Genomic DNA, 15,682 nt, shown 5'->3' with positions numbered 1-15,682 from the left:
CTTGTTTACATTCACTTTGGGATATCCATTGTTCTGGATTTCTGTTCAATCCACTCTGTCTTTCCAACTGTCAAAATGGTCTTTGGAATTTGGTGCCAGAACAGCTCCTAAGAGTCACAAAAGTATGGTGAAATGCACCTGGGGAGTAAGCTTGACTGCACAAAAAGTTCATTGCCAAGTATAAAGTAATTCTACTTATTTGACACTACATTTCCTTTTCAGCTGATCAAGTGCTGAGTTTATGCTCCCACAGAGGGAAGAAAGATATGCTCAAGTGGAGGGCACAGTAACAATCCCACATATTTCCTTGCACTCTGCACCTTTCAGAGACATCTTACATTCCAATAGTGTACTTTGGGACACAAGTGAGCAGCAGCAGTGTCCTAATTCTATCTTCTCTGGTCATTTTTTCCCTGAATTTAAGAACAAAAATGGGTGGGATGAGGAAAACTGCTCTTTTGGCAGCCATCTCAATTTAAGACTATATTCTACTGTATGGGACAAAGAATAAAAAGCTCTGAGCTGTTATTCTCTGCTCTTAATGTCTGTCCTGTGCCTGCCTACTCATTACATTTTCCCTCCCCACGAGGGTTTTGTCTGAGGATTTCTCACACATTATGGCTGTGGGCACACTTTCTTCTAAAGGATTCTTTAGTGATAGATACCAAGATGCAAATGTATCAATACAAAACAACTTCCTTCTCCCTTGGTCTCTAAAATCTGTTTTTCCTCCTTCCATAGATGGTTCCCTAAGTTTCCAGCTCCATTGTATCTTTGTTTAATTAGCACAGTCTGTCTAGCCTAGGGCTTCCATGCAAGTTATAACATTTTCAAGTCTATGTTTACAAGATTTTGAAGTCTGAGTATGGCAAGTAACATTCATTCTAGCATTCCCTTCTAGGCTCAAGAAGACAAGCTACATGTCTTTCTTAAAGGCATTTCTCTTATTTCCATCATGCCAATTTTTGTAGCTCTGAGCACACCAAGATGGCAGGGATTTGATACTAAACTCTAAACATCTTATTTTAAGTAACAGAGCCAGAGGTTTTTTGACATTTATCAGAAGTCACAGCTTCAGAGTTGGTAAAGAACAAATGCCCCTGTATTCTCATGTGTGCAGCAGTAGTAACCAGATATGTTTAAGAGAAAACTAGTATTTTATTCAATTGTTGTTAACCACAGTAGTCAGCTAAGCCTCACACTTACCCCCTCACTCCCTCCCCAGTAATAATCATGAGGTTACAAGTGAGAAAACTTGTGGGTTGGAAGACAGTTTAATAGATAAAACAAAGCTGCATGCACAAAGCAAGCAAAATCAAACTTCATTTGCTTCTCCCCACTGGCAGGCAGGTGTTCAGTCAGCTCCAGGAAAGTCTAACAGCTATTTGGCAAGACAAACACCAGAACTGCCCCTTCCCTTCCCTCTTCTTTCCCCTCAGCTTTTATTGTTGAGCATGGCCTGATGTAGTAAGGGCCACCCCTTTGGTCAGCTGGGGTCAGCTGTCCTGGCTGTGCCCCCTCACAGCTTCTTGTGCACCTCTAGACTACCCCCTGGCAGAGCAGCGTGAGGAACACAGAAGGGGCCTTGATGCTGTGTAATCACTGCTCAGCAATAACTAAAACATCTTTGTTATCAACACTGTTTGGGTCAAAAATCCAAAACATAGCACAGCATGAACTACAAGGAAGAAAATTAACTCTGTCCCAGCCAAGTCCAGCAGAAAGGAAAAGTTTAAAAATCCAACTTTAGGAAACAAAATTGGGTAACCTGTGGCTTATTGATCTCCATCTCCAATTTCTCACTGCTTACCACTGCATCCAGAAACTCAATGCATCTTTTCAAATCCGGTCTGGAATCACAGAACTGCCTGAAGAGAAGTCTTCCTATGGGCTGTTTGTCACAAAGCTGGTTATAGTCTCTTTCTGAGAAAGAAACAATAAGTACATATCTTTATCTGTCACAACATGGTCCTTGCACTCCACTGAGAATAGATCAAAAAAACATCACTAAAACACAAAGACTTTACAGCAACACATTTAGCAAAGGCATCAAAACCATGCAGTGATCCCAAAGACCAGTGAAACACTCCTTTCCAGCCACGTTTCTCTCTTCCAGACTACCCCATCTATTAAAACCCCACTGAATAATAGGGTTAACCTTCATTTCAGTTGCGAGATGGAAAGCAGCAATACTGTGAAACAGCAATCCCAAAGCAAACAAGATTGTTTGGAAAGAAGAAATACAAGAGAATAGCAAAAAAAGGTTATGAAAATATTACAGGACTTGAAGAAAAAAAAAGTGAACTGCATTACTACATCATAGAAACTACAAGATGATTGCTTTTTCTTACTTATCCTTTAGGAGCTGCTTTCTTGTAACACACAAGGAGCTGGGATACAGCTTTTATCTCCTCACAAATCTATCTTCTCCTAAACTCTCCATCACAAGATTAGCTTTTTTCCTAGTTAGCATTTAGAAACAAGGCAGACTCCTTTCTGTTAACACTGCCAAACTATTACCCTTCCCTCTCAAAGCCATCACAGACTGTTCTGCAGGACACCTACCGATTGAGCATCTAATACCTTCACAGTGACTCACAGGGGGCAACTTCAGCATCTCTCTCCATTTTTTACTACGCCCACTCCGTTTGCCTAGGAGAAAAACATGAGTAATGTAAAACACAACTACATCAGATTAAAATTAAACATTAACAAGCATAAAATTGGCCAGTCCTGCACAGATCTGTGTGACTGGTTTGCATGACTAGGAAGAAAGCCATCTAGGATACCCAAACCAGTAACAAAGTTGAGACAGAGGAATTTTTATATGAAACACTTTTACAAGTGCAGAAAATCTTCTGTGAGACAAATAATTTGCCTTTTGCCTGTGCACACAGAGTACCTCTGCAGAGAGAAGGCAAGTATCTAGGCATGCTGAACATGACAAACAAAACCAAAACATCAAAGACAGAAATCATAAAAAAAATAAATAGCTAATTATCTCTCAACAATGGTGCAGAAGAGATGTTGAAAATCAAGGGGAAAAAAACAGCTAAGGGTTCTTGAACACATTGGTGATAACCAAGCTGTACATAAATGCTCTCTTGTTTTTAAGGGCAGTAGTAAGAGTAGACATCGCTAATAAATGAGTGGGTATTACTCAAATACACACCACTGATTTCAGATAATAGGAGGCTATCAGAAAGCCTGGAGAAGAGGAGGCTCAGGGGTGACCTTATTGCTGTATACAACTACCTGAGGGGTGGTTGTGGCCAGGAGGAGGTTGCTCTCTTCTCTCAGGTGGCCAGCACCAGAATGAGAGGACACAGCCTCAAGCTGTGCCAGGGGAGATTTAGGCTGGAGGTGAGGAGAAAGTTCTTCACTGAGAGAGTCATTGGACACTGGAATGGGCTGCCCGGGGAGGTGGTGGAGTCGCCGTCCCTGGGGCTGTTCAAGGCAGGATTGGACGTGGCACTTGGTGCCATGGTCTGGCCTTGAGCTCTGTGGTAAAGGGTTGGACTTGATGATCTGTGAGGTCTCTTCCAATCCTAATAATACTGTGATACTGTGAAAGAACTTAGCTGTTGTAGAACTCAAATCTTTCCATTGCTCCTGATTTCACTGCATAAAAAAAACCATTTTACAGAACTACTGATTTTAGACAACTACTGTATAGTATTTTGCTCATTGTTTCTCAGGAAATAGATCTGTGCTCCACCTTTTGTGTCACACTGTAATGTTAGCACACTGCTTTGACCTGAAGAAGCCAACTCCATTACAGAGGCTCTGCGTACTGCTCAAAGAAGCAGCGAGATGGACGCAACAAAACAGAGATGTGCTTTTAATTGCAAAACATTCCAGTGGAGGAGCACATTTTTGTGCTGCAAAATAGTTTAAAAGAAGGTTTTGCTAAGTGATACAGCCAGATATGTTTCCACATGACAGAACACCAGAACTGCAGAGAAACTTTCTAACTGTACCAAAGCAGCGCTGTTAACCACAATGGGAGAGAAAGGAAGGGAGTTACCCTATGTAACCCGAATAGAAACCCAGCAGCAAACAGCACTTAACACATTCAGAGTTAAATCGTTGGGGAGAAAGGAACTAACATCTTCAGAATAATAAAATACATACTACCAAAAAAACAACCCTCTTCACTCAACCATAGAGCTTAAGAACAGTTCCACCACTGCAGTCAGTTCAAGTCCAGCTTAGTGTAGCTTAGCCCACATCAAATTTACAGGATCTTTGCTAACAGGAGCAGTGATGTTTCACTGAGCTGCTGTAAGAAAATATTCTTCACTCTGGGATTGCTGGGAAAGGAAATCAGTATGGAATACAAAACCTTGCAAGGATGGCTTGCAGAGTTTCCTTGAGCTGATTCTGAAGAACCTTCTTCTGCCCTTTATTCCTTAAGGCTGCCTTGTGAGTCATTTGCCTTCCAAAACATTTTCAGAATACACTGAATCTTCTCACCCCTGATACTTCAAGCAGGACCAGAACTAATCATGAAGCCAATTAATCAGGTAATTACCAGCACCAAGAAAACACACCCCAGCTATCTTAACAAAATATTTTTGAGGCTAAAAAGAAGATGAATATATGCTTGATAAAAATCAAACCAGACAGAGCAATGAGAGCTTCTAACACCACTACACAAGCAAAATCAAGGACTACATGGACAGCCTGTGCTATGTCTGACTAGAAGAGGACTATTATGGGATCATGAAAAGCAGTGGGACAGCAGTGTCAACTCCATTTTTAGCCAAGCAAATGAAAAATAGAGTAAGCTGCAAAGTCCACAGAAGTTAAATCCCTTCTGTTAGAAGATGCTTAGAAAGACTCATTTATGCCTGACACAGTACAGTATTGACCAAGAATGAGAAACTGACCCAAATTCAGAGAATCATACAGAATCCTAGAATGGTTTGGGTTAGAAGGAACCTGAAAGATCTTCTAGTTCCAACCACCCTGCCATGGGCAAGGGCACCTCCTACTAGGGCAGCTTGCCGAAGGCCTCATCCAAACTGCCTTTGAACAACTGCCAGGCTTGGAGCCTCCACAGCTTCTCAGAGTAACCTATTCAGTGTCTCATCACCCTCGTGGGGAACAACTTCTTTCTTCATCTCAATCCAGCTTCTTCCAGTTTGAAGCCATTATCCCCTCATGCTGTCACTCTATGCCTTTGTAAAAAGTCCCTCTCCAGCTCTTCTGGAGGCCCCCTTGAAACCCTGGCAGGCTGAGACAGGGTCTCTCTGGAGCCTTCTCAAGGCTGAACAACTCCAACTCCCTCAGCCTGTGTTCATAGCAGAGGAGCTCCAGCCCTTAGAACACCTCTGTGGTCTCCTCTGCATTCGCTTTCAACAATTCCATTCCCTTCTTGTACTGGGGGCTCCAGAGCTGGACATAGGACTCCAGGTGCGGTCTCAGGAGAGCGGAGTCAAAGAATCCCTCCCTTCACTGCTGCCCGTGGTGAGTTTTTTCCTGAATTCACACCACAATGCATTTTGGAAAAAGAAAACTGGACTGATACACAGTGAATATATCAGCTCCTGAAGTCAAAGAAAAGAAACAACCCCCCAAAACCAAACCAAACAAACAAAAATGGACCACTGAGGCACAACACTTCAAATCCAACACAAGAAAGTCTGCTGTATTTTGACCCCAATATTTGTCCAGTTATTTATGATGTGACCATCATGAGTTTCAATCTACAAGAAGAGACCATGTGCTAGAATGCAGCTGAAGTCACCATCCTGGAAGTCAATAAAGACTACATATAATTTATTAATGGCACACAGGAATCAAGTGCTTAGGAGCATCAACGAAATCAACATTCTCTGAACTGCCTGTTCTTATGCTTACAGCAAATGCACAGAAGAAGTCTGTATGTCCCAAAAACATAAAGAGAATGCATGACCTACATCATTTGCAGGTAAATGAGCCATTTCTGGGAAAAGTTCTGGGTGGAGGCCAGTCTGCCATATTATTACTTAATTGCAAAGTCCTTTTCCATTTCTGAGGCAGTTTAAAAGAAGTACCAAATCAAATCACAATAGTTGTGGTTTGTAAGTGTCTTAATATTGATTTCAGAGCTTCTATTTTGGATCCCATTTGAAATACTTCAGATAAAATTCTTCCAGAAAGACCAGCAGCTTACTTTCCAACACAACAGCAGTACAGCCATTAATCTGCTTTACAGTTGACCTCTGTGGCTCAGATGAATTACTACTTCTGCCTCTTTCAGATGTAATCGCTGGCTAGAGCAACGTCCAACTTGAAGCAACTCATCTTTTACAAAGAGAAGGGTGGATGCAGCAAGACACCATTACAGCCAGCAGACACTGCAATTACATTTTCAGGTGCATGAGAATCTGGCCTTTGCTTTCAAATTACTTCTTAAGACTTAGGATTTCAGCACGTACCTCTTTGTATGGTTTTGCTTCTTAATGAGGTAAATTCAGTTAGGCCATCGCATTAGAATATGGTGTGGGAAAAGTTGTTGAGATGGTTGCATTTTTCAACTTGGAATCATAGAACTTCAGAAAAACCTTTGAAAAACTTAAGAGAGGCAAGATAGATGGCTTAGTCCTTAGCAGAAACACAATTAGCTGCAGAAAAGGAAAAAAAAAAGGGACAGAAGCTGCTGCAGCAGAACAAACTCCTCAATTCAAGAGAGATGTTGAGATACTGGAATGCATCCGGAGAAGGGCAATGAAGCTGGTGAGAGGCCTCGAGCACAGCCCTGGGAGGAGAGGCTGAGCGAGCTGGGGATGTGCAGCCTAGAGAAGAGGCAGCTCAGGGGTGATCTCATTGCTGTCTACAACTATCTGAAGGGAGGCTGTAGCTAGGTGGGGGTTGGTCTCTTCTCTCAGACAACCAGCAACAGAACAAGGGGACACAGTCTCAAGTTGTGCTAGGGGAAGTATAGGCTGGGTGTTAGGAAGAAGTTCTTGATAGAGAGAGTGATTGGCATTGGAATGGGCTGCCCAGGGAGGTGGTGGAGTCACCATCCCTGGAAGTGTTCAGGAAAAGATTAGATGAGGCACTTAGTGCCATGGTCTAATTGGTTGGACAGGGCTGGGTGATAGGTTAGATTGGAGGTGTCTTCCAACCTGGTCGACTCTATGATTCTATGAAAGCTACATCATATAGAAACAGAAATATTCTTCAAGTCATCAAACAGACTTTCCACAATTAGAGTGATCTTCCTTCCAGACAGCATTCATGGCATGATGCTCATTTTACTGAGCACAATGTTTACTGAACATTATTAGTCAGGCTTCCATGAGACAGAAAACTTGGACTCTGCCCTATGCAATGAAAATAGTGTGAAGCATCACACTATGTTTGGATAATAAATGTACACAGACTCTGTGGTAAGATTCTGTGGCTGAACACCAAATCTCAACGAGATTCAGACACAGAGCTTTCAGGGACCTTTGTGCTGCAGCTCTCCTGCCTGTACAGGGCAGGCACCGTGCCTCTGCGGTTGAGAAGCACCAGGGCTGCACGATTGCTACAACATCATTCTTGCAAAACCAATCCCACAAACCAGATTGTCAGATACCAGCTGAGAAATTCATACTAGACCACACCCAGATAAACTCTGAAAGCATAAAAGTGCAATGAGAAGACAGCCCACAGCATGCCTTTAACTGCAAAAAGTCTTCAGTTGGCTCAATGGAAAACACAAAAGAACTGATGGCAGCAGCTCTACGTCACCTAAACTGAGATGTATGAGAATCATCACAGAATCCTAGAATAGTTTGGGTTAGAAGGGAGCTTAAAGATTGTCTACTTCCAACTCCCTGCCACAGGCAGGGACACCTCCTGCTAGCCCAGGTTACTCAAGGTCCTGTCTAGCCTGGCTTTGAACGCTGCCAGGGCTGGAGCCTGCACAGCTCAAGTACAGGCACTGTCTTACACTGTTCCCACAGCTCAGAAACTTGCACACAATGTTCCTAACACATTTTAAGCTCAGATGAATTCAAATCTCCTACTGACAGACACCTTTTCCTTCAAACCACTCAGGATAAGGATTAATCCACAAAGCACTGCAGAATTAACACCTCAAGTCCTCAGATCAGAATAACACAGAACTACAAATAATTTTGGACTAGGAGACAAACTCACAGGTACCATCATTTGAGGAAGGCTACCATGCTTCCAGTTCTAGACAGCTCACACAGTTGTGCTCTGTGGGGTCTCCAAGACATTGTGCATTGACATCTGATTGGCCTTACACACCAATCCTGGTGACAGCATAACAAGGCCCAAGAGAGTGCCATGTCTTGCACACAGAGCACATGTGGGGGTTTTCCAGAAGTATGATGGATATGACTTGGCTGGCTCTCAGCAAGTTTACCAGAATCACCTACCTGTAAAAGCAGGTTTCAGCTCAAAGTAGTCACTTCTCTTTCAGCATTAGTCAGACCAATGCACTTCCGAACACAAGCAGTTCAAGAAACATCCCACCTGGAATACTGTGCCCAGCTCTGGAGCTCCCAACACAAGAAGGGCATAGAATTGTTAGAGAAGGTCCAAAGAGGCCACGAAGATGATCGGAGGGCTTGAGAACCTCTGCTGTGAAGACAGGCTGAGAGAGTTGGGGTTGTTCAGCCTGGAGAAGAGAAGGCTCCAGAGAGACCTTAGAGCAGCCTTCCAGAATTTGAAGGGGGCTGCAAGAGAGCTGGAGAGGGACTTTGTACAAAGGCATGGAGTGACACGGCGAGGGGTAATGACTTCAAAACAAAAGAAGCACAATACAGATTAGACATCAAGAGAAAAAAATCTTCCCCGGGAGGGTGGCAAGGCACTGGAACAGGTTGCCCAGAGAAGCTGGGGAGGCTCCAAACCTGGTAGTGTTCAAAGCTAGGTTGGATGGGGCCTTGAGCAAGCTGCTCTAGTAGGTGCCCCTGTATATGGCAGGGTGGTTGGAACTAGATGATCTTTGAGGTCCCTCCCAACCCAAACCTTACTAGGATTCTATGACATAAAGACAAAACCAATAGCTATAGATTAGAGTGTTATGGCATTTTAAATATTAGAGTCCTTACACTCATGGAATTCAAGTGAGTAGAGCTGCACTTGGGTCCTCTTGCTCATCTGACTACAGAGCAGTAACAGTGTAAGCAGTTAAAACCCCAGGTACCCATATGAACACCTGTGCAGCTTGTTTATATGCACAAACATTTATTGTCCCCACCACCATAACCACTTGAACAACTGGTTCCTCTCACTAGCTCTAGATCCAATTCCAGTCATCATGTGCCATTAGGAATGCTCCTCTGTGCAAGCTGAACTGCTTCTGCACTTCTTCAGTGATTAGCTAGGCAAGTCTTGTATCAACTCAAATAACTATAACTAATCTGAACCAGAATTTATCCATCTAATCTTGCAGACAAACATCTTTGTATATACTTCATTTTGCTATGTCTCTAACAGGGTTTACTAAAGGAGAAAACCCACCAGCAAAACCAAACAGGAAGAAAACTCCAGTTTTACAGATGAATCCTTGACAAAGTTTTGGTTTTTTTTTTTTTATCATGATGGTACATCAGGACTGCTGCAACAGATAAAAAATGAGTCAAATTCCTTTAGATTGTGAAACCTCTAGTCCTAGTTGCCACGTCTGAAACAACCAAAGCAGCAGCGTGTATCAATAACTACAGCTCTCACATTGTGTTTATTTAGTAAATGTAATTATTTAGATTCCAACTTGCCCACATGGCTTCTCCTTAGAGTTCATGAAGTAAAGGACAAAAAGGCAGACATTGTGCATAATTCTGTACAAACACAGGAAGACATGTTTCCTGCCACAATGGGTTTACAGCGATTTAAAGCACAATGCAATAAGGGAGTGCAATAGGACATAGGAGGCTAATAAGGGAAGGACAGACAAAAATAACAGCACTTGCAAAATCTCACAGCACTCTCATGTTAATGCTCCTACTTGGGGCTGGTGAATGGGCTCTCTGGTACAAGTGTGCCTGGGTTCTTGCCCATGCTCCTTAAAGAAGTAAAGATTGGAGTTCAGATCGATAGCTGAAGTGGGTAATCTCCTTAGTGATGAGTACACACAGTATAGGCTACCTGCCTATCTATCATCACCAACACCATACTAAATTATTATCTTATGCTACAAGCAAAGGGAGGATGCATTTTGCCTGCAGCATTGTTTCATTTGGTTTTAAACTTAAACAGATAAACCCCACAATTTCAGTGGGCTAAAACACTTCCAGTTGTGAAACAAGAAGCTTTCAAGATTTGCTTTTGCCAAGCTGTGATCACATTCTGTTACTGCAAGGTTCCTGCTAACTTAATCCTTGGGCTGCACCCAATAATTATCAAATCTGTAGGAGCCTGTTGATCCCTCTGAAAACTAATTTGAGGAAGAAAATCCCAACCCCAAAACACCCGAGAGCAGAGGAAAAAAACCCCAAACATAACAACCCACACACCCTAGATCGGTTCATGGATCCAACTGGTAACTATCTTACCAATTCTGCAACCACAGGCCAGAACTAACACAAGCAAGAGTTTGGGGGAAGGTTTGCTTGAGGCATGATCTTATTTTAACCTAAATCAATCATGGCATAGAGGATGTTGCAGGCTTAACTGCAGACCAAACTTGTCATTCACAAACTGATCCTTCCAGAGCAGCAGAAACAAATTTTCAAGGGCATGCAAATACACCAGGTATGTATAGACTCTTGGCATATCTATGGCAATTTACTCCAACTGGAGTAAATTGCCACTGACTTCAAAGGAATTACAGATCTACCCTTTGGACATGTTTTTGGAGACTATTACTTCAGGCAACAAAAAAAAACCAAAAGCTCCTAAGCAGTTTAAAACATACAGCAATTAATTTCTCTCCTTCAAAACATCACAGACTATGTGTGGGATGCTGAAGTGAATTTGGATCTTACATATAATCAGAAGACCTATTGAGAGTGATTGAAGTAACTATGAAAAACATGAGGATGCAAATATAAATAAAGAGAAAAAGGAATATAAAAAAAGAAATACATTTTGGTGAACTTTCAGGGGTTTTTCAGTTGATATTTATGCTCTGTCCTCATTCATGGAATACATTCTTCAAGAGATACTAATTACAAAGATATTTCTGCTGGGAAAAAAAAACTAGTTTGTTAATTCCTCTGATTTCATATAAAAACAGAAGTCCTGTTGCTGCACATGATTGTTTCAGACATAAAAATGCCTGTCAGTGAAAATCTGAGCAAGGAGATCACAGCATTGCAAGCTTTGGCACTCTTCACCCCCCCAGCTCACAAATCAATATCACTTAACTTACCTGGTGTTCTATCTCATTTGCTGCACTTCACTGCTCATGAGATCAACCCTGCTTTATAATCTCGTTTTCCTACTGAGTCACTTGTGCTCATTTCACCATCGGGTTCACCTTAAGAGGAAGTTTTCCTTTTTGTCCTTTATCACATACAGATTTCCCTCAAAAAGTAATGTACACACAAGAGGAAAAGAGCTGCATTGGCATGGAAGGTCACTTATCCCAGGAAACTGGGACGGGGAATCCCAGAACACTTTGCACTACAGTTTTCACCTGGAGGCAAATCCCTCCATGGACAGGTTAGTTCTCAGCACAAGCAGGTCAGCTGGAAAATCAGATCAGGAAAGAAAAAGACCAATATAGCTCCTGACTCCTTAATCTTTCATGCATAAAGTACCTTTTTTTGGTCATCACAGTATTTTCTACTAATAAGTGCATACTAGAGTCATGCATTATGAGACATCACTTAATACCCATGTGTGCAAAGAGCCAGCATTTGATTATTTACAGTCTCATCAGATAAGAAATCCTCCGTTTTCCTTCTTCACATAAAGGGGTATTGTAGTTGCTGCAGACATATTACAAGTCCTTACTGGAAAAGGCAGGCTGCTACTAAAGCCATCTGGTTTATGAAAATAACATCATAGAGAGAAATTTAAATTTTGGAGGTTAGGGTGAAGCCAAAGTTTGCTCTGGCTTGAAAAGTAGTAAAGTCTCATAAACCAACGTGATCATCATGCAAATCAATGTAGAAGATTCACACCTCTAATGAAATAAATTAACAGCAAGACTATTGGCGAGAAGGTAGAGAGCAGTACCACTTTGGGTTTACTTGGTAGAAGAAAGCAGCAGTAAGAGATGAATGTTTTTCTAGTCATACTAGTTAGTTCCTGCCTCTCTAATTACATAGATCAAATTTACTTTCTACATATCACAGAATTCTACAATGGTTCAAGTTGGAAGAGACCTCAAAGACCATCCTAGTTGCAAACCCCCTGCCATCAGCAGGGGCACCTCCCACTAGACCTGCCTGCAGTTGAACACTGCCAGGCTTGGAGCCTCCACAACTTCTCTGGGCAACCTGTCCCAGTGCCTCACTACCATCACGAGGAAGAACTTCTTCCACATGTCTCATCTCAATCCAGCTTCTCCCAGTTTGAAGCCATTACTCCTCACCCTGTCACTCCTTGACCTTTGTATAAAATTCCTCTCCAGCTCTCCTGTAGCCCACTTCAAACACTGGGAAGCTGCTCTAAGGTCTCCCTGAAGCCTTCTCTTCTCCAGGCTTGCAAAACCCCCTGACTTTGGTATCAACACAGGTTCAAACAGTAGACACAAACCTAGCTGTTCAAGGTGTGCTAATTCTGCACACCTACAACAGTAAACCCCAAGTGATGTTCACATCCTAACGAGACTCAAATCCACAAGTAACAGAGTACCTAAAACTGGAGGAAACTGGTTAGCACTGATCTGGGACCCTAATTTTGACCTAGGTTTACGTGACCAGCCATGATCTCTTTACATTTGATGTTACTCATCAAGTATTTCTAATCTTTCATTCAACCCCTGCCATACCCTTTCACCAGATGAGGACAAGCACGCAGCACTTTTAATTCCAAATGCAGATGACACGTCTCTAGGGTTACAAGACTTTGTAAGATGCTTTCAAGAGCAACTTTTTCCTGCTTTCATCTCCATCATGAAGGAATCTGAAGTTAGACTGAGACTAATCCATGCAAGCCATAATTAAGCCCATATTGATTTCTTTCAGCATGACATGGAAAATAAAAGCACAGTGGTTTGTATCTTGTTTCTTCAGCTTTTACAACTGAAATTGTTATACAGGTCAACACCTTCTCTTACCCAATCCAGCACACCGAGGAACTGGAAAAGGATTACTGATGCAGCTCAAGCCTATGTAACAAAGTGAGTGAAGCTGCTATTTGACATTACCTTAGTATTTCAATTTCTTCTACAAGAAACAGTAATTTTGTACTTTTCCATACCACCTCACCTCTCCATATATACTGTACAATAAGATAACTGGAATGAGGGAAGGAGAAGATCAGTTGGAAGTCTGCCCTTCAGTCCCAGTTCTGAGGCCCTTTTAACAAAGAACATACCTCAGTAAAATACCTACTTCAAATACTAACTTTGCAAATGCCACTCTCTTGGAGTCTACTGGACACGTAAGGATAGAGCTGGGACAAGGATTCTATGGAATGATCCTGACAGAGTAAATCAGGTGTTCCCAGATAGCCAAAGCATGTGACAGAAAAAATGTGAAAACTACCCTATGCAGCACAGGAACTCAGACCTGGAAAAATAAGAGACTTTCTACTCATTCATCTGTGCAGTTTTATACTTTCAAAGCCAGGAATCACATTTTTCTGCATGCTTACACTGGCCCTGGCCAGCTGAAGGTAAAAAAAGGTAACGGTGTATTACCATTACTTTTGTAAGCTTCACATCAGGTAGAAATGATCTTCTTCACATTAACTACTGTGAAGACTTTCATTTAGTTCATTAAAATATCTTGTTTGGTCAGTTCTACCACTGTAATTTATTTTAAACATAGCGAAACCTTAACTAAAGAGGCAACCTGACATTAAGCAGCCACTTAAAAGCCTTTCCAGATTACCACTCTACTCTTTGTGGTCTGGGTTTGGGCACAGTAAAGTTTAGAGCCAGATTCCACTTTCCCTTAATTTCTCAAATCACTTTAATGCAAACTCCAAATTCAGGCAGCACCACCACAGACATGTTACCGTCAGTGAAACCAGCCAAAACATGTCCTCCAGTTTGAGGTGGTCTTTTCAGCTCAGGTTGGGAAACAGCCCAAAATTGTGCTCACTCTTCTGTTGGTTTGGGGTTTTTTTTGTTGGGATTTTTTTGGTTGTTTTGTTTGGTTGGTTTTTTTTAACTTCAAAGTCAAAAAGTTGATTTTCCTCTCTTGCTGCTTAAGGCAAATTTAACTGGATACACAAATGGCGCAAGTGCCAAACCCATTTAAGAGTTGGAGGAACTTGCAAAACATTCAGCGGCAGATTCTGTTGTTCTTACTCACTTTAAACAGCTCCAGCTAAACTAATGGGGACTTCTCAACACAATTAAGAAACGCAGGACCCAATCCAAAAAGAATAGGCACATTTCATAGCTGAAAAACATACTCTGCGCCGAGTAGAGTGGCAAGCTGGGGAGACCTTCAAGTGGCCATTTAATTCACAGTTACATGCATGAAAAAGCAAGAGGATCATCTCATTTCAGGACGTTTCTTAAACAGCAACCATGTGCTAACCTATACTTCATTATCTGTCCCAACTGTTTGCTAGTTGAAGAAGGAAATTTTAAGTGAAAGATGCTCTGGGGGAATCAAAAGGTTAAATCTCAATCTAATGGAAAATGGCACTTTTTAATACCAGGTGACTACAAAGTATCAGACTGCAAAATAGAGGTAGCGTTCAGCAGCTATGTTTATTCACAGACAGGAATTCCAGGCAGAGTGCAAGGTTCTTCCCGAGAAGGTGTATGTCACGTCGTCCTTTATGCCCATGTGCATATTTACTTATAATTAAACGGGGCACTAGTGATTAACGCTTTTCTTCACACATCCGGCACAAACACCGTCGGAATCGAGAGCCCCGAGGAGGAAAGGCTGTTGGTTGGTTTGTTTTTTTCAAGGGTTAAGCCACAAGGCAGTAACTCCGAATTCATCCCGCGGGAGCTGGGCAGGTGCCTGAGGGCACGGCCCGGGACTCACCGCCCGCCCCAGTGCTGCGGGGAGCGCTCCCGCCACCAGCCGCCAAGGGGTCGGTACCCCGGCCGGCCCCCCGTGCCCGGCAGCGTCTCTCCCCTCCCCTCCTCCATCACTTCCTCTCTCCCCTCCTCGCTGGCCCCTTTCCCCCTCAACTCGGACCCTTTTCCTGCCCACTCGGTACGTCCCCTGCACGTCTCGCCCTCTCGCTTCTCCTCCCCCCTCGTCTCTCTCCCCGCCTCGCCCCGCGGCTCTCACCCTCTCGGGCTTTCAGCAGCACCGTGTTGGCCACGATGTTCTCGATTTCCATGGTCGGGGGCTCCTTCCCCTCAGGGCAGCCGGAGTGGAGGCCGCCCCTACTGCCTCCTTCGCCCCCTCCTCCAGCCCCGCCACCGCCGCGACGCCAATCCTCGGCTCATCCGGCCCCGCAGGACCTCAGCGCTGCGCTCGCCTCTTCCCCATCACCCGCTGCTCGCCCCGGCACCGGCCTCCCCCTCCCCGAGGGCGGAGGCAAGCAGCAGGCAGCGGCTGCCCGCCCCGACCATGGCTTTACTCCGCCCGCCCCAACTAGCTCCGCCTCTGCTCTCCCGTGCCACCTCCCCCGTCCCCCTTCC

General features: G+C 43.3%; 1 protein-coding gene across 1 annotated transcript in view; it reads right to left on the bottom strand.

Moving 5' to 3' along the window:
- The window catches only part of GRK4 (G protein-coupled receptor kinase 4), a 41,222-nt gene extending 25,680 nt beyond the window's left edge, over nucleotides 1-15,542 (bottom strand). The window contains exons 1-3 of the mRNA XM_064151599.1: nucleotides 15,327-15,542; nucleotides 2,566-2,652; nucleotides 1,811-1,923 (exon numbers count right to left, since the gene is read on the bottom strand). Of these exons, the coding sequence (XP_064007669.1) occupies nucleotides 1,811-1,923; nucleotides 2,566-2,652; nucleotides 15,327-15,378 (252 nt within the window). The 5' untranslated portion in view covers nucleotides 15,379-15,542. The remainder of the gene's footprint in view (nucleotides 1-1,810; nucleotides 1,924-2,565; nucleotides 2,653-15,326) is intronic.
- Nucleotides 15,543-15,682: the final 140 nt, after the last annotated feature.

This window comes from Pogoniulus pusillus, chromosome 11, assembly GCF_015220805.1.
Source record: "Pogoniulus pusillus isolate bPogPus1 chromosome 11, bPogPus1.pri, whole genome shotgun sequence".
NCBI lineage: Eukaryota > Metazoa > Chordata > Aves > Piciformes > Lybiidae > Pogoniulus > Pogoniulus pusillus.
Note: the sequence above shows the minus strand (reverse complement) of the source record. Positions and strands in the feature narration are given on the sequence as shown.